The sequence below is a fragment of the Galendromus occidentalis genome, unplaced genomic scaffold, assembly GCF_000255335.2.
Source record: "Galendromus occidentalis unplaced genomic scaffold, Mocc_1.1 scf7180000077488, whole genome shotgun sequence".
Classification (NCBI taxonomy): Eukaryota; Metazoa; Arthropoda; class Arachnida; order Mesostigmata; family Phytoseiidae; genus Galendromus; species Galendromus occidentalis.
The window spans coordinates 1,079,531-1,097,960 of NW_003805476.1; the positions used below are offsets into that span (position 1 = coordinate 1,079,531).

Here is an 18,430-nt window from a genome sequence, read left to right on the forward strand (position 1 = left end):
TTCGGAGCGACATCTGGAATCACGAGGGACGCCTTTGAGACTTTGGAAGCGGTGGGTTCCTCGAGTGGGAACAAATGTCAGTTACGAGGGCTTGTTACCTTGGCTGTATGTCGCATCGTTCCCGGGTAAGGCCCGAAGTGAAAGTGGGGTCGAGCACGCGGGGCTCATAGAGGCGGGAGAGGGTTCTGTTGTCGCCATCATTTCGTGGTGATCCCGCAGTGCGGGTGTTCTTCGAAAAAAGCTAATTAGGATTTTGTGAGAAACGTCTCAATTAGAAGTCAATCCGTTCTTCACGAAGCATCGAGTTTCCTCGTTTCTCCTTGATGGGCTAGTGTTGAACTGCGAGACCTTCAGGCGGGATTCGGGCCCGGGTTCCGTTGGCGCAAGTTTCGAGGAACTTGTATCGAGTGCGAGTGTTGTTGATCGGAAAATTGAGAAGATGCGGAGGCGAACGTTTCTCGGATTGCCCGGGAGTTCCAGCGCGCGAGAGCCATCTGCAAGCGAACGCGCTGAGAATAGAAACTGTCGAGAGATCTTGTCTGACGAAATCAATATCCGCCAGGACAAGAGGCACTTAGCTCCGAGCTTTATCGATATCTGTCTGACTCGCAAAACCGTAGTACGAACCAATTTGTCTGAGAGAAATGACTCGGAAAAAAGCTCAGGAGCTCTCAGACCCTGATCTTCGGCTGTTTCATCGAGACAGGGGAATCTCGGCAGGGATTGCATGGGCTGCGTCTACCTTCGATATGCGACACCGGAGACTTGACGTCGGAGACTTTGGCTTCCGTAGGATTCGGCCAAGCGAGCAGATTTCAGAGCAAATTAAAGCGTTGAAAAGTTTTCGGTGTCAACAACGGCTTCGCCAGTGATGCTGAAGCAACCGAGGCTCAAAGTAAAGCACAGACTCCCGCGGCAAGCACATGGCAGTCAGTATGCTCGGGAATAGTTCGACTTCGAGTCCATAATCGGTGAGAGAGATTTCAGAGCATTCTTCACCGATCTATGACGTGTCTGACAATCTCAGACTTATAGCGGGGCTACGGCAGCAGTCAGGAAACTTGGAGAGATTCCCGTCTGGGTCGCGACAGCAAAAACTCAGGCAGAAATGCACGTTGAGACTGGCGGTCTAAATTGATTATTGTACTCAAGCCTCCGAGAGGAGAGTCAGAACGAGATGACGACTGACACAGCAGGTTGACCTTTTTGCTCAGAGCTGTTTTGAAACGATGGACCCATAACCATGAATGGAAACTCCGCCGCCAACGTCGAAAGCTGGACATCGGAAATAATTGAACTAGCAAGAGCATTCTGGAGCCTCTCTGTTTCGGTCGGGAGTGATCGGATTTCGAAGTGAGGAGATTCGACAACTTGCTCCCGTCTGCCAATATCGGGACAGATCTCTACTCCGTACAACAATCGACGCGCGGAGGAAATGGATACACAGTGATGCATATTAAATAGGAATCGCGATGGATCCCCGAAACAGAGCAATGCTGAGCCACAGTATCGAATCTCATAATGTCCACATAGAATGAATGTCCCGCAGAAGTGTGTCAAAACGTGAGGCACGCAGCCAATCGCAGACTCCCCGAGTCCGTATCGAGCTTCATTCGTGCACAATTCAGCGGAATCGATGGATATTGCCGAGGTGATCAGTTCAGCTCAGATCAAATGCTCGTCGGAAATGTTCGCGCTCTCTTCGGTTTTTCTCAGAAATATTCGGCGGTCTGAGCTGAATCGAAGCGTATTCAGGATCATGAAACATTGTAGCCTCGCCTCCGACGGATCGAGCGAGAATCGTTCCCCTTTGCAAAGTCACACCACAGTCCAAGTCGTTCTGATTCTCCGCAATAACCGAGAAGTGATTCCTTATTAGGCCAATCAAAACTTGTAAACATGTTGCAGCTCGTTCCGAGGGGGGAGTTTCCGTGGTCCGTGGGTAAACAAATTCAAGCTCAGGTGAGCACAGCCCCCATACAGTCGTGGCGGAAACAGTCGCTAAAAACAAGAAGCACACCCCAGATTTATTGAGCGTGAAATGTATGTGGAGAGATTCGCAATCCGCATTTTGTATAAGACGACCACATCATCCTAGTCGGTCGTTGAGAATCATGGCCTCACTCCCGCATTTTTCTCCTCGCTTTCTTGTTATAGTGAATTTGTTGCGACTGAGGTGTTCGTCGTCGACGTCGTCGTTATGTCGTCGCTGAGAGAGGAAATATTCGCCGACTGTGGCTTCGCCGAATTTCCATGCGGGCATAAAGTTGTTGATGGACTCATGAAATTTCTCAACGCCGAAGTCCACACCTCGACCGAATGTTTTGCGAAAAGCAGTCGCTACCGAAAACATATGATTTGTGGAAACCGCTTTCCACTACCCTGCCTCCACTGGCCGCGCTGTATCCTCGGTAGGTGGAGGAGAGGAAATCCAGCGAGAGCCATCTGAGCATTCACCGATGCAGCTCCGGTCGCTGTTCGTTGAGAGCGAAATTCTGTCGCTCCGATGCAATGAGGATGAGTCCGATGGAGGAGATAATCGGACGTTACCCGGCTGCGGAGATCATACGCTTGGAGGAGCCGGAGTTTTTTTCTCACGGGAGCACCCAGAATCAGCGACGCGAGACGCGGAAGTGTGGGAGAATTCGGGGGCTCATCTTCATGCGGTTCAGCCTGTTATCAATGCTCTCTCGAATCCATTCACGGACGTTATCCACGTCGCAAGCACGTCTTCTTTCTCCAGCAAGGCTGAAAGGCGGTTCGTCTTGTTTCAGCGAACAATGTCTCCGGTGCACAGGTTCCTCGAGACAACCTCGGGGAGAAGTGTCTCCGAACCGCAGAGATCATATTGCCCACCGGAAGGAAACACTCTCCTGATATTCTCACCGCCGACTTCTCATACTTCCTTCCAGGGTTCGGGTTTCTGGCGCACTGTATTCCGTACATGCTGCGAACGGAGATGTCACGGAACGTTTATTGGATCCGGCGGGTTCACAAACCCTCTGCGTGTTAGAATCATGCCGACGCGAGAATACGCCATGTGAATTCTGGCAGTATTTTCTAATCGAAGCCGCAGTATTCAATTTCGGACACAAATCGGCGGCAGCGCATTCGGACTCGATGACGGGGTCGACTGGCTGACTGACTGAATGTCTGCAAACGGCCACAGAAAGCAAAAAAAAAGCACGAGACGATAAGCGAAAAGAAGAATAATTCTCTTCCTTCGGTGGAATCCTCTCAATGGCTATTCCGGCGGTCACGTTTACGAATTCATCAGAGGTGTCGGTTGTATTTTTTTTGCGGTTGTCTGTCGGCCTACAAGAGAATCATGTAGAAATTAAACGTCCACCCGTCCGTCCGGTCTGACTCGGTCTTGAGGGGGAGAAAACGGGAAGAGAAAGAGAAAAAAGAATCCATTTAGAAAAAGCCCCTAAACAGCCTCGAAATGAAAGAGTAGGAAAATATCGGGAGAATTGAGAAGAGCGAATCTCCATAGGAATTACTTCGTAGCTGCCGGATGGACGTACCCGAAAGTGACTATTGACTTGATGTTCGGCTACTCTGATTCTCGCTCGAGGTGTGTGCGCGTGTCAGCTAGTCGCGAGTGCCTTAATTATACATCGATCTTCGGCTCCTCACTTCAACGGCGTCGATTGCTTTTCCAACGTTTCGAATCCTCGTGTTAACAAGTAACGCTCGTCCCCAATATATCTTGTCGTGATGTTCTCATCATCTTTCGTTCAGTTTTCTGCGGAATCACAAAAATGAGAAGTATGCGAAGGCAAGTGCACGGAAGGGGCATGCATGTATATTGCACAACCCTACTGTGGATATAATCCGGGATCTTACTGGGGAGCTTAGCGAATTCATTAACTTTCGAGCGATAGACCGCTTCCCGAGGTTTCTCGGATCGATGGAAGATCACTGCAAACGAAACGAAGAGCTACGAGCTTTGTTCGACCGTTTTTCCGTCCGGTGATTCCTTTCTCCAGTTTTCGGCGTGGAGGAACGGATTCCGATGGATACCGTCGAGCTGTTACGACTTTGCAATCGGCCCGTTTGTTTGTCGGCCAGTTTGACGGAACGACGAATTGTCTCCAACGCATGCGGGACGTAAGTTCTGATGCAGTGTCTGCCACTGATAACAGTTTCATGTGCCTGTCGAGGATCGGCGACACCGTAGGCACCGGACTTCGAGAAGAGCTCTTCGCATTTTTCACCGCGTTTTATTTCTACCATAGAACGGACACGACCAGCTCGCTTTTGACAATGGGGAGCGCGGAGGGGAGCTCACGCTCAAGACTCACGGATTCGAGCTTGAACTTCCGCGATGCACCGCGAGAAATCAGGTTAGGGATCATCTCGAAACTGGGTGGGGAGTGGCGCGCTCAGATCGGAGAACTCATCTCTTGCTAGGAAGCCTCCCAATACGAACCTTCGAGCCGAAGGTTCGTGTTGGGAGACTCAGCGGACTCATGATGTCCGCGACCCAGAGGGCTTCTCAGTAACGAAAGGAGATGATCCGCTGCATTTCTCGCAGCGTGTAACGAAGAAGGTCTTCCTTTCTCGCTCTGGCTCCTTTGTTTGCCATCGCGGGCGATGAATGTCTTCGGGATGACTTGTATCGAGTCGTCCAAATCGAGCAACGGACACTTGTTTCTTTTCGCTTCGATGTCTTCTCGGTGTGTTTTCATTGTGACGAGAGTATTAAAGATTGCGCCGCTCGGCCACTATACGCCGCTTTATCTGGTTGACATTTTTCAATGAAATATCTCCAGCGATATAATATATTTATTTCTACCAATTTTTTCAGTCCCTTCTTCTGCTTGCCTACCTCCTTTCCTCGACGTATTTTCCGCGTGTTCACTTGTTTTCGACAAATCCATCGATCGGGAGGCAGTCGGCCATGTGATCCGACGGTCCAGAGTTATCTTACACCGAGCTTCGACTGATTATCCGGGCCGAAGCCTTCTTCGATTGATTCGGCGACGTTAACACAAGGGAGACATTTCTCTATCATGAATGTATAGAGGGGGAAGCGGACTTCCAAGATCCGGGAAAAGGGAAAAAGCAGAATAATTTGCGACGTTCTAGATACGTTGAGCCTCCGATGCTTTAAAATCCTCATCAACGAAAGCTCATCGATGTGATTATCGAGAGGACTCCAACACGCATAGATATGCATGTAAAGCTTCTCGTTATACGACCTTCTAGATACACGTCAGAAGGGACAATTTTCTCGATGATATGCGACCGGAATTCGCTCGGAGATTTTCCCACAGATTGCTGACCGCACAACAGAGAAATAAGAAGACAGATGGACGTACGGACAGACAGAATACGGGTAGAGACCACCGAAACAAGCGAGCCGATCAGTGATGTTGTCGATGATGTTTCAATTTGCGCACGCAACGGCATTTGTGAGGATCTGCCGCACTCTGTATTTGCTAATGAACTCCATCTGGATCTAAACAAGCAATAAAACGTCCGACGACAATTTAGACTTATACCCTGCTTTCGAGCCGCTCCGAAAGCATCTTACACGATCGTCGGCCCGGTGAGATGACTCTGTCTATTCAGACTGACACTAAGCCATGTGAGATCATCAACGAGTTATCTTCGAGCGTTACGGGCTCTCCTGCGTACAGAGGAGGAAAACACCATCTTTTATTGACCAGCATGAGAGGAATCCGGCTCCCCTCCAACAATCCGAGAAAGTTCTGTCCCATTGGGTCGATATTCCGGTCCGGAGGATTCAGCTCTCCGAACGATCCGGCATCCTCCCGGTGGACCCCACTTCTGGAATTTATCAGTCGAAAGACGGCGAGAAACATGTACACGGTCTCGCTTTCCGAGCCCGCGCCAGCAGTATCTTATTTGTCATCCTTTAGCAGAAAGGAAGAATAGCAATTTTGGGTGGTCGTTTTCGACAGAGGGATGCCGCCGATGAAGTTCCATGCCTGCAGCACATTTATCCACCTGACATGTTCTATTGAGCTTAACGCGGTCCAAATGAGTTGGGCCGCTCGCCGGCTGATTCAAAGTTGACCTCTGTGGGTTATGAGACCCCTGGCGACGAATATATCTCTCTCTCATGACAAGCGATATCTCATTGTTCAGAAGAAGTGTGCCGGAGCTGTTGCGTATGCGAGGCATTCGTCAAATTTGTTGAGAACCAAATATCGCCGCCTCGATGTATCGGGGGATCCAAGCCCGATATTCTGTCCGGAGATAGCCTATCCAATTCGACACAAATGGACGAAATACCAGGACAAATACTGCATTCGAGCACTGCGAAGATAGATTGCGCGATACTTGCGACGCGTGCATTTCTCTCTCGGATAAATACCGCTTCGAATTATTGCGAGCCTGTCATCGCTAGGAGTTTTTTGATGATGGCACCGATTGACGGTCTCCTATCGCTTATCACACAATATAAATTACTCAGACGCGAGGTTATCGAAATCATCCGGAGAATTGAACATCGAAGAAAGCAGTTCCCCGGTATCCCAGATAAGTCCCCGATGTGAAGATAAGTATCACAGTTATACAGTGTGAGTAACCCGCTCCCGGATAGCGGATATGTCATCGCTTCGTCTTTGTGCGTCCGAACGACAGAGCACCGGGGCTGAGACACAGGCGAATAGACGTCAACGGACTGAAAATTACTGTGAATCCGAGTCGATGCACCGATTCAGAATCAAGTTGGAAAGAGCGAGAGAGCTTCAAAGTCAAAGCCACCGTTTCACTCTGTTTGAAAAATTGAAACGAAAGTTCAAATTCGGGGTGAAACACCATAAAATAGCGGACTGGGGGAAGATTTCGGCGTACGGAACAAGAGATGAGGGACCGCTAACCAACGACATCCACTTCCCTTCGATACTTCTCGACTCATTTTTCTTCCTCATTCGACCAAGTCTTCAAGGACTCTCGACCACGACTAATCGAGCTGACGCCCCGTTCGACACATGCTGCTCCGCAGGATCCATCGGGAACCGTGAACCGATCGCTGCTCCACTCATCTCCTGACTTCCAATAGAGATCATATGAAGGTGCTTCAATTATCCTGATTCGGATAGTTTTCCTGTCCACCGTCCTTCAGACTGTTTGATGACAGGTTTTTACATTTGGAGGAAGCCATCGAAATTAGGATGTCTGTTTGCCAGTCCGTCGGCTCGAGCCCGATTCGGCCAGAGGAATACGTGAGCTTGGCGGGGGAACGGGAAATGACGTAGGACGCGAGCCATGCGGCAGCCACGCTTCCCAGAGAATCGATTCCCAGCTCTCAGCTCCCGGGAGCTCCATCTATCGACTTCACAGCCACAGCCAGCTGCACCTTCCGCTCAGTTTCCCCCGACGCCGACCAGAGGGCGCCAGGTACATCGCACATTCTTCCACTGCGACAGAGACAAAGGCATACTTTTCGTTCTCCGTTGTATACTTCTCACTCAGCAGAGAGCTGAGTGACGACTCTCGAATTCCGGAAATCATTTATGATCTTCGTTGCCCCGTGAGGATTGGTTGCTTTTGTGCTTTGGAACAGAAATATGATATTTTCCGCAATAGTCTAGGTAGATCGCATCCGTCTCCTTCGAAGAGGAATGCCCCATCGTACGATTCCCAGGTCGGGTCTTCCCAGAGCTATGCAGAACTCTTCCAGATAGGCAACCCCATGAGAATGTGTGGAAGGAGTCAGCAGCCCACATTGAAAGCACGATTCCGATGTCTGCCTGATCTCCTTGGCGAGATCAATGGCGCTGAGACCGTCTCTCTTGACGAGGAGATTCATCGTTCCCTAAATATCCATGCACATTGGATTAGCGTTAGGGAGTTCCGACGACCCTAACGGTTCCGGTGTCGCTTGGAGGAGCAGAATCGTATCCCACTAACTCTCCCCCATCCAAATAATGGAAATACGCGAAGTCAGATTTCTTGGAAAATAGATGACGTATCAAAAAATTCAAAGAAGATTGCCTTCACCGATCCATGGGAGAATCTCACTCCATCGTATTGGCACTTTACTCGGAGAGTTATGAGGCGGAATCGTGGACTTCTAGGAGTTCATTAGCTTCTTTCATTCACATTAGTCTCCTCATGTCAGAAAAGCGTTTCCGTCCAACTTCCGGCCATTGAAGTGTTGGGTGTATCGGTATCATCGTAAACTTCTTCTTCGCTTATCACTCGGTGACTGATTACTCTATTTCGTGAGGTTTGCAGAGCCCTCTCGACAGTTTGTGGCGGACTATCCCCTTCGTGTCCAGGATCAATTCCTGGGAAAGCGAATTCCGATTTCTGCTGGACAGGACTCACCGCGATGATCGGCCTCCGCGCTCTGCGAAGGAAAACTCTATGAAAAAGAATTCTCCACCGAAGGTCTCTTCTCGGGGCAAATTGCTAGTATCGGGACACACATGGTTCGACAAGCGCTGCGACTGTGACTCACCCCATGAGTTGCTCTTGTTTCTTCAATAGCTCATGTTTCGGTAGAATCGGGGTAATGTATGGATCAGTCTTGGTTTTACTCGATTTCCAGATTCTCTCTGACAAAGAGAGCCTCCTGAATTGAGCTGGTAAGGCGGACGAAGCGGAGGCTGCAGCGCGATTTTCCTGCTTGATATCCCGTTGTACACCTCTGTCTGCAGTCTCATTGTTCGTCCGGTACCGAACCACGTCCCTGCATCCAAAATCACAGACTCATTGCACCAATCCTTGTGATGCTTTTGCGGAGGGCTCCCCCATCCTGTACTCATTGAATTTCTCCAGATTGAAATATTCTCGATAGACTAATTTTATAGGCTTTCTTCAATCAGGCCGACAATCTAGCCGATAGGTCAAGGTCTGAGTCCCGTTTCATACGAGACTGCAAATGGGCGAGAATTGGAAACTTACGCATTCCTGGTGAAATGCATTGACTGGCCAAGGTGCTGTGTCCGGCGTTCCTTCTTTTTCCTGAAGTAGCGTTTATAGCAGAGAAACGAGCCAGGCACACCGATCATGAAAAACGCTCCCACCACGCCGAGTATGATGAAAAATACTCTCCTGCAATTCGGAATATTGTTCACTCTCTTCTTCTGACAGAGCTCTTTGGATATTTTCCCTTGCAGGGTTTCACTACACGAGACATCTCTTCACAAAAAAAAATCGGATTGCCTGACTTCTTCACCTATCTCCATTCAGTGCTTTTTGGGGCTGGATAAAGCTGTCTCCCGGAAAACTGAACCTGGAGCGATTCGGATGTCAACTCACCCAGAAGTGCCTTTGTCGGCAACGATCGATGCATCGAATCTTCGAAGAATTTTGTCCCTCAACGCCTCGACCCTGATTGCTATTGTGAGCAATCGGTTCGGCGGAATCCGATAGTTCTGCATTTGGAATTTGTTGAGATGAACTTGTCGGGTGCCAAGCTTATTAGAGGAGATTCCGGCGTAAACCGATGGACCCCACTCCTCGTATCCTCTTGATTCTCCGAGTGTTCTCAGCTCTTCTCCATCGGCCGTTTCGGAGTTGCTTTCTGTTTGCTTCGGGAGAACACGAAACGATTCCATGATCTTGAAAGAGATTCCGAATAAGTCGGGGATTTTGAACTTCAGGGCCCTTCCAAGGAGGCTCAACCCGCGTCCCGTCCTCGCAGAAGCAAAACAATCGTTCGAATCCCGCTAATTTCTTCCTTGCTCATCCGAGCACAGTTTGCATCTCTTACTTACATATACTAGTTCTTCGGAGTTCTCAGATCGTCCAAGGGAGTAACTCAAGTTCAACATGGCGTAATCTAGCGAGTAAGCGTGGATGAAGCAGTAAGGACGCTCAGACTCCCCCGCGAAATTCTGCTCCCCAAACGTGACTCTCATGGAGGACAACTCCTCCGTTTTCTTGTCCAAGCCCTCTGAGTTGATGACAATTGGCGCATCGATAGTCCCGCAGAGTCCTTCGCAACAATCATCGATGAGATCCAGGCGCTCGCCATCGGAGTAGGAAATCACTGATCTTGCCAAATAAGAGAAGATAAGAGCTCTTCCGAGGAACATATTCGATTCGTCGCACTCAAAACACCGAGCTATTTTCTTCTACCGGAAGTACGGAAATTCAGCATGGTTCCCTCAGTTTGTGACTCCTCGACTCCATCGTGGACAAACAGTGTGTCGAATGACCTGCAGACGACAGGCTTTCCAGCTAGGGATCAGCCCACGGGAAACTCAAAATCCCTAGATTGCTTGGAAGCTCTCCCGCATGGATTAGTTTTGGCGAGCATCCCCGAATACACCCTTGATCACAGTCGCGATTGAGACCGCCAACGTTGCTGCAAATTACGTAATAGATCGGCGAGACGTTCGATTTTGGAAGCAGCGAAGACGAACATTTTTTTAAATACTCATATTTCAAGCGAAATCTCGACTCGACATACCTACATTCGTGAGCCTAGGCTCGCCGCCGGGCCTGGACGTCGGGGTCCACCGGAGTCCCGATTGAAAATTACAGCAGATCGGCAAAGTGGAGCTGCGAAGTCCGAGGAACGACTCTGGGACTCACGAGGATCGGGAAGCGGGATCTGATTTCCGAACCGGAAAAAAGTCATCCCTGAGAAGGGACACCCACTGCTCGAAAATGAAGAAGCTCCTATTTAAGGAAGATGCTGAATCGAAATTTTTCAACCCCTGTTTTTTCAACCCGGAAAATGAGCGAAAGATTTGGGAGGTTCCCGTTCGGTGAGAACCTTCCCTTGATCGGCTCCGCTCGTTCGTTGTAACGTTGCACTCCATCGCGGAACCCCAAAAACAGAATCGACTCGCTTGTAGGCAAAAAAATGAAAGAAGAGCGGTGAGCGCGATCGCGAGTCATCGATAGCCATCATTGATGGCTTTCTGCCGGATCGCCAGAGAGCGATCAAAACTGGAAGCATAGTAGTTGAATTAATGACAGTCGGAGAAGCGACTTAATAAATCTCGCCATTTATCAAACAAGAGGCGTTTGTGAGCCAATGAAATGATGTTGCGGTAGCTAGAGTCATCGTCGTGCCTCAGACCGCAATGATTCGAGTCTACAATGTCAATTACAGTCAGTCAGAGTCGTGCACTGGCGAAATAGCACGACACTTCTGTGTCTTCTGTTTCGATTTCTCCTGCTGCCTTTTTTTTACTTCTGTTACGATGCTGCTCACGGTCGTTCAACTTAGACACCTCAGACACCATGGATGACAGACAAAGGACTGACTGACTACCCGACCGGCTGGTTTGCGAAAAGTCTTCATTGGTAGATTCTTTCGATGCCCGACTACCTACTGCGACCTGATTTATGCCATTAGATTTTAAGCAAGAAGATGAAAGAAGGAGGAGAATTTATATTCCCAAACAAAATCGCCCGCTTTTTGTGTTTGTGAAGCGAGCATCGCGCTACGAGACGAGTGAGTTTTCCTCGAACTTAGGACTCAAACGTGAGCTCTTGAACACAGACGTACAATAATTCTCCTAATCGGGGGCAAGACGTCCGGGATAACACTTCGAACTGACTGACCGACTGACTGGTTCGGTACGTGAGCTGCGATCGGACGCTCGGAAGAGCGGCGAAATTAACTGACATACAACAGAACAACGATCGAATTTGAAGAATCGCCGTGCGATAGTCGGCGGTAGTTCGACTCTAACCGAGAGGGCTTGCGACTCCTGTAGGGCTTACGGCAGGAACAAAGCGTCATTCGTTTAGTATTCATGGCGCGAATGGTTGACAGCGGCTCGTCGAGTCTTGAGGGCAAGCAATTGAGAGTGACTAAGTAAGCGGAGGAGCAGCCGCAGCAGCAGCAGCGAGAGAATGAATGACGGTACCGCAGATCGAGAATCACAGTAAGAAAAAAAGAGAGAGGAGACGAAAAAAAAACAGAAAAAAACCGACGACGTCAGCGGGAGCGAGCGAAAACCACGAAAGCTAGTTAGCGCTCGGAGGGCTCGTAAATCACCGATGGATAAACACCTCATTCTCCGCTCGTGAGTTTCATTTATTTTACACAAACACAATGAACTCTTGCCAAGTTCTTTCGATCGTTGTGCAGTCTGTTCGTCTGTCAACCTGACGATGGGTTTCCCGATCGCCCTCTGTCGGTCGCCTTCACCTACAAGAAGGCAGCGGGATCACAATTCGGTGATGTATGCTTTCTTTTCACCCCGTCTCGCCTCCAGTCTCGTCTCAATCATCTTCTGAAGGAACGGCAAGAGAAAGAGAAGCTCGGCGTGAATGAGAGGAAATTATGAGCGGTTTTAAAACTTAATCAGCATCGCCGAGCTGCTTCCTCCACAAACTCATTGAAAAGATCAGGGGAAAAGATCGCGAGCGCGCTCGTTCATTAGCTGTATTGTACCTTAAGGGGTGGACAGATAGACTATTCTCGCGAGGCCGAACTCAGCACCACGGAATCCGCTCGAAAAATGCTCGAGCCACGCGGGCCTACAGTTTGAGTGTGGGGATCATAAACCTCGTTACTCGGCGACAAATCTCTCCTCATGGTTCCCGGCTAGATTCTGCTCGCCGATGGCTCGTCTCATTTCGAGACGATGCCTCAAGAGCTCGCTTGCATTCCGTGCATCCTCACAGAATGACTTTGGAGAGAGAAACTTGGTACGATAAAAACTGATTCTCTCCATCTAAAGATTCGTCGTCCCCTGAGGAAGTTGAAGGTTGGCTGTCGAAATCATTCCGGCGATCTGTGTCCGAGAGAGCGTTGAGTAAAACCAGACATAATTGAGCTGAACGCGGCTATGAAGGGAAGTGCGCGTGAAGGCGATGATGAACTGGTTGAGCGGTTTCATCACCTACGTTATCCCATAACTTTCTCATCGACTATTAATAATGATTAAATTCAATTCTGTTCGCCCTATACGCCCAGCTCGTAGACCACCGGCTGCCCAAGTCAGCGATAGAGCCGCGATTCCTCGAACGATGGAATGCTCCATTTGGGGCAAGAGGAGGGGTAGATGCGTACGCTAAGACTTTCAAAGATGAGTGTTTCCAGTCCAACTCCCTTCATTTCATTTCCGCAGTATTCCCGTGAATGCCATTCCGTGTTTGATGAAGAGTTTGAAATCATGAACGAAGAAGGACCATGTATCCAGGCTGATTTCAGTCCAGGGTGCAACTCCATTTTCGCTTCAGCTCAAGAATTATTTCCACACCACCGCGGCTCCCTAGGGTATCGCTACGCCAGGGCATCCTAGACGGGATTCAGGATTATCGGGACATTCTGATCCGATCATCGTACTGTCTTTGTCGTCTCCTATGGAACGTGAAGCAATCGGCGTCCCTCGCATTGTTCTCGTCTCTCAGCTGTGGGAACTCGTGATAATGTGCCGAGGCTCGGAGCGTCCGCAATCGTTGCTCGTCTACGATTGAGAGCCCTAACCTTAGCAAACAGACGTAACTATCGAAAGCTAATAACTAAATTTGTGAATCGTGAACTCTTCGATCGCTACTCAATTCTCATGATGGCCCGTCGTGGCGATGAGAAATTCCCGATGACGACTCGGGCATGATGATGACCATGAATGATGAACAGCATGAACACGGTGACGATAAAGGCGACTCGTAATCTGCACTTTGCTACACAAACAATAACACAAATCTTCTTGGCATTATCTCCGAAACGAGGAATGAAGAGCTATTAGTACGAAGAGCAACATCGAGAAGCTTGTCCAGAGGGAGAAAATCCAACCCGCGGATATTTGCTTAAGAGCTGATTCGATCTTTTCGCCGGCGATGCGGGCTCCGGACTCAACAAGCGAAACATGGATCTCAGTCCCTCGGCGAAGGCTATTGCCTCCTTTCAGAAGCGAAGATAGAGCGAAAATGAGGTTGTGCGCTCTACTGCAGATATATTCTTCATTTATATTTTCCGTCCCACATAAGAAAATGGGGGAAAATTCCAGATTTGGCATAATCATTTTCGGGCTCGGGGTTCCTCATCTGCAGGAAGCAATCCTGATAAATCTCCTGAGTGCAGATTTTCAGAAAACAGAGAGAAATCTCCCGAGTACGCATAACGGAAAGTGTGCTCTCAGCAAGGCCGAGCATCTACTGACAGTCAGACTTCAATCCATGTATCTCGGATGAAGGCACTCGATCGTGTAAATTATCTTCTCTGAGCAGAATCGAGAGCGAGACGAGACTCGCCGACCTATCTCCAGTCATGCATGTCCCAAGATGAGTGGTCATCGTGACTCAGGCATAAACGCCGCAGAAGCCGTCCCGTGTCTCCCTCGGCTGTCTAATTCTTTTCTTCTGTCCGTATCCTTTTTTCTGTCTTCGTCCGGTCTATTTCTCATTTGTTCCTCTCGCTTTTTTCGCATTCTAGATTGTTGGGTAGCTCACGAAGTTTATTCTCTTAGCGGAAAAGGGGATAGCTCTCAGTCGCCGTTTAATTCTGCCGGAACAAAACGAGTCGTCCCGACAGCAGCGAGGCTGAATTCTAACTCGATGTTCATCAATTGTAAAAATCTCTCCCTTACCCGATGTACATTCGACTAATGCTGCTAAGCTGATAGCTTTCTGGCTGCCTCACACTGCAGCTCTGAATCACCGAAGGCAATGGTGAAGGTGGTTAGGAGGCCCGAAGACAATGGACTTAGGCAATGCGCTATGTTCGGTAGCCCCATTTTTCGGTCGATCGGTAGCCCTTGTTGCTGCTGCTGCTGTTGATGTCGGCGGCGCGGCGGCGGTGGTGGTGGTGGCGGCGGCATGGTCGTGTCGTTGCGGATAAGTGAAGTGAGCGTTTAGGTGGTGTCTCTTGGATGGTGTCTCGCTCCTAGCGGCCCAGCTAGCGAACAATGACGCCGGTAGCCCCCGACCGACGTGAGGCGAAGAACCGCCAAGAACGATTAATGACAATAATTATATGAGACGACCATCAAGACAACCGAGGAATATCGGAGCGACCGACCGAAAATCGTAGCATCGGAGACTGACAGACCGACGGACTGACTGACTGACTGACTAACTGAACGACCGACGGACCGACTGAAGGAGCAGCGGAGTGATCGCCTTTCGTTGTTTTACGGTGGTGCCAGTGAAGGTGGATCAAGTAGTAGTGTGGTGATGGCTGTGCACAACCATTTTTCATGACGTCGGAGAGAGAAAGAAGCTCACTGGACTGATTTGCTGCTGGCGGTAGCTATCTGAGCGTACCTGAAATTCCCTGCTGCAGGCAAACTACCAATTTGCCCCGCCATCATAATCGACAGCATCGGAATCATCGGGAAAATAATCATCATTGTTGTCGTGGAATATGTTGTCCGGTAAGGCATGTCGGGAAGACTGCCGCTCGCCGGGATTTTGAAGACAAAACGAGGACCACCACCCTTCCAGATCCGTGACAATGGGAGAATTGAGCAACGCGTCCGTATCGGGCCTCTGTCCATTCGATTCCATCCGCTCGGATGAAAAGATCATGCGATGCTCGCGCGCCTATCTGCCGTCAATTGAAGAGATCCAATGCACAGGAACCGCGAGGAGAATACCCGACGAGTTCTTCAGCAAGACTCTTGAATGGCATTAACCTTGAGATTGAGACGCTCCCGCTCTTGGCGCGAGACAATTGTGGGAGATTTCGATTCGAACTCGACTCCTCCCAGCGAATTTCAGTCTCGCCAATCATCAAGCAAGCCACATTTGCGCAACAAGTTTCTCGAGACGTGGAAGCTCGGATCCGGATTCTTGCCTGGGTATCTCGAGGTCTCTCTCGGAGCGTGTTGTGGCTCATGATGCCGCGTGGGACAGCCTTGATCTTGTCCGCGTCCCCACCGACAAGTGCATTGAACGCCGGATCTCTTACAATCGTTGTCTTGTGTGCCTTACCCTTTCCTTTACTAAATGCCGTTCGGTTCTTCCATATTCCCTTTGAGATGAACAGTCGGTGGAAGTCGTGAGAAAAAGGATAAGTGTCGGTAGAGCGGCTTTATTCCTATGATTTTTATATACATCCAGAGCCAATGTCGGATCGCCAGCGTTCATGAACTCTGTTTTCCGGAGAACAAGCAGGTCCGTGCTTTTCCTTAACAACACGGTCGGCGAGCACGATGCCACCGTCGATTTTCATTCGGTTTTGCTAGTCCTCTTAGTCGTTTTCTAAGATGCCGCTAATGTCATTTCGCGCTGCTTCCTCTTCCGATCCGAGATTTCCGTCTCAAATATGAACGTGTTTGTGTGGGCCTTCCGGGCCTTGACTCGACGATGATCTCGGCGTCAGTCCGCTCAGTCGGCTTGCTGGCTAGCTGACCAAAGATGGTAATCTCTCGTCTTATTTTCCAATTGGATCCCGAGGAATAAGTGGATAGGATGTGGGTAGGTAGGTCTCCATCACGGTAATCAAGAAGTCGGATAAGCATGACGATGCTCGCCGAGGAACCTCGAATCATCGACCTTGATAGCTGAAAGGATGAGGCTCCGCGGGATTCTCCCGAGACGTCAACTTTTCCTGGAGTCTGAATTCGGAGACTGGAAGGATCCAGAGTTGGGAATAACGTCCCGCAGAAAAAGCGATAACGAGCTCAAAAGTCTGCCAAACAGAAGTTTCGCTCGTCTTCCGATGAGAGCGGCCGCGAAGTTGACTGAGGCCGAACAGGAAAACGCGCGGCGAGTAAAGGCGTCGATGTGTGAAATGTAGAGCGTGTGATGCGACTACCGCAGCCTCTCGTTTTCGGGCGTGTGTCACCTAGTGTGAAGAGTACGGATGTTTCTACTCGCGGGAAGAGAAGAGATTTCTCTTCTCCTTCTCCTCAAAGAGAATCCAACGCAGCGAAAGGCAAGCAAACTTGCGATGAAGGAGCGGCACGATGAGAATGAGAACGGAACCAGAACGAGCCGAAAGCCCTCTTCCGCCCCGAGGACGAGCGTGCTTGTCCTCGGCATCTTTTTCTCTTTTTCCGTGGCGTATCATCTCAGCCACCCCATATTTGCATGGCGAGTGCACTCTTTTGAAAGCCGCAGCAGGAAAGGATTTCAAAACTTTCATTGAATGCGTGATTGGCTTAGATCTCTGGGCGATGTCGACGGAGACGACGACGAAGAGTGAAGAGACTCTCCATAGTCATCTGACGACCGCCGAGAGCCCAGACGGAGCGAGCACAGTCTACAAAAGACACCCGCAAAAAAAGCAAAACGATACACAACTCGCTCTCAAGCACCAGGACAAACACCATTACACATATTTGGGAGTTGGCGTTCCCCGATGCGAAGGAGAAACACCAGTTCCATCAAACGAAACCACGAAGAGCTCGCATGGATAAAAAAATAGAATTCCAATCGTGAGATACCTGTTGGATTCTGCGTAGAGCAAATGACCCGAAGATATCATCAAAGATCGGTCGAGAAAGATTGTCTTGCGTTTTCTCCTCCCCTCGTGAGGATTGAAGCTGGCTTGGCGGTCCACGGATATGACAAAGAGTTCCCATGCTCCATTCTCGTCAGTTGTTGTGTGTGCGGGAGTTCGGGTCGTCGACATTGTCGACGGTCGAACTACAAGGGACATGGAAAATTCACTCATTCATTAAGTCAGTCTCTATATCGGACCGAGATGGAAGAATAAGGAATACAAGACGAACAGACAGACAGAAAGTCTTAAAAGGCGATTAAAACAGGCGATTCGGAAATGCTCGCTCGGAGAGAATCAAAGAGCAAGTCCATCCTCCACAGGCAGCAAGTCACAATGGGAAGCGTTGTTGGACGTCGTCGGCCTCTCCATCATACTCTAGGATGCAGGTGCATCAGGTGAGGGCAGCAGCCTGAGCTGTGGCGGTCGGGAACAAGCAATTGGCTCGCTTGGTGGCACACCTTTGTAGCTCCGAATGACATTGACTGCTAATGACCTTCGTTGTGTATGATCACATCGATGAACATCGGTCGATAATCGTAGAGAGCAGCTCGTTCCCTCCTCACGGAGCTCTGCGGGGTCCTTCCTTTTTCCGAGGGAGCTATCCTCAGATAGGAGCGAAACTTAGTCTCCTCCCGGAGAGGAGACGTAGCGAGCGTGTTTTGCATTTCGCAGGGTCAGCATAGGTTTTGTCTCCATCTGATCCACTCAGTCGACTAAACGAGTCCGCGAGTGGTTGCGCACTCGCAATATTACGGAGCGGCATAATGTTTGCAGCTTGGGCAAGCTCAAGACTGGCTGCACTCTCAATGAGCCCGCGAAAACAGAGTCCGAGCCCGGAATCTGCGTCTTGCGAACGAGCTCGCTTTATTAAGTTCTCTCCTTCGTCCGCTTCAGCAAGTAAGCTCATCAGCCATCCGACAAGCTTCACGCGCGCGGAACTGCAAGTCTTAGGCCCTCTCTGCACTAGTTGTGGGAGGAGGGGGGGAAGATTGAGAACTGGGCAAACTTTTGAGTAGCAACCGCAGCAGAAACGGTTTCATGAGGCATTTACTTTATGGTTCCTTGAAGGGAAACATTCTCTCT

General features: G+C 49.6%; 1 protein-coding gene across 1 annotated transcript; it reads right to left on the reverse strand.

Moving 5' to 3' along the window:
• Window positions 1-8,097: 8,097 nt before the first annotated feature.
• On the reverse strand, window positions 8,098-10,155 carry LOC100904673 (uncharacterized). Its single transcript, XM_003746174.1, has 5 exons — window positions 9,705-10,155; window positions 9,247-9,548; window positions 8,890-9,039; window positions 8,444-8,674; window positions 8,098-8,332 (listed from the first exon to the last, which is right to left on the reverse strand). Exons 1-5 carry the CDS (start codon window positions 10,023-10,025, stop codon window positions 8,098-8,100), a joined length of 1,239 nt encoding a protein of 412 aa, XP_003746222.1. The 5' UTR covers window positions 10,026-10,155.
• Between the last annotated feature and the right edge of the window lie 8,275 nt (window positions 10,156-18,430).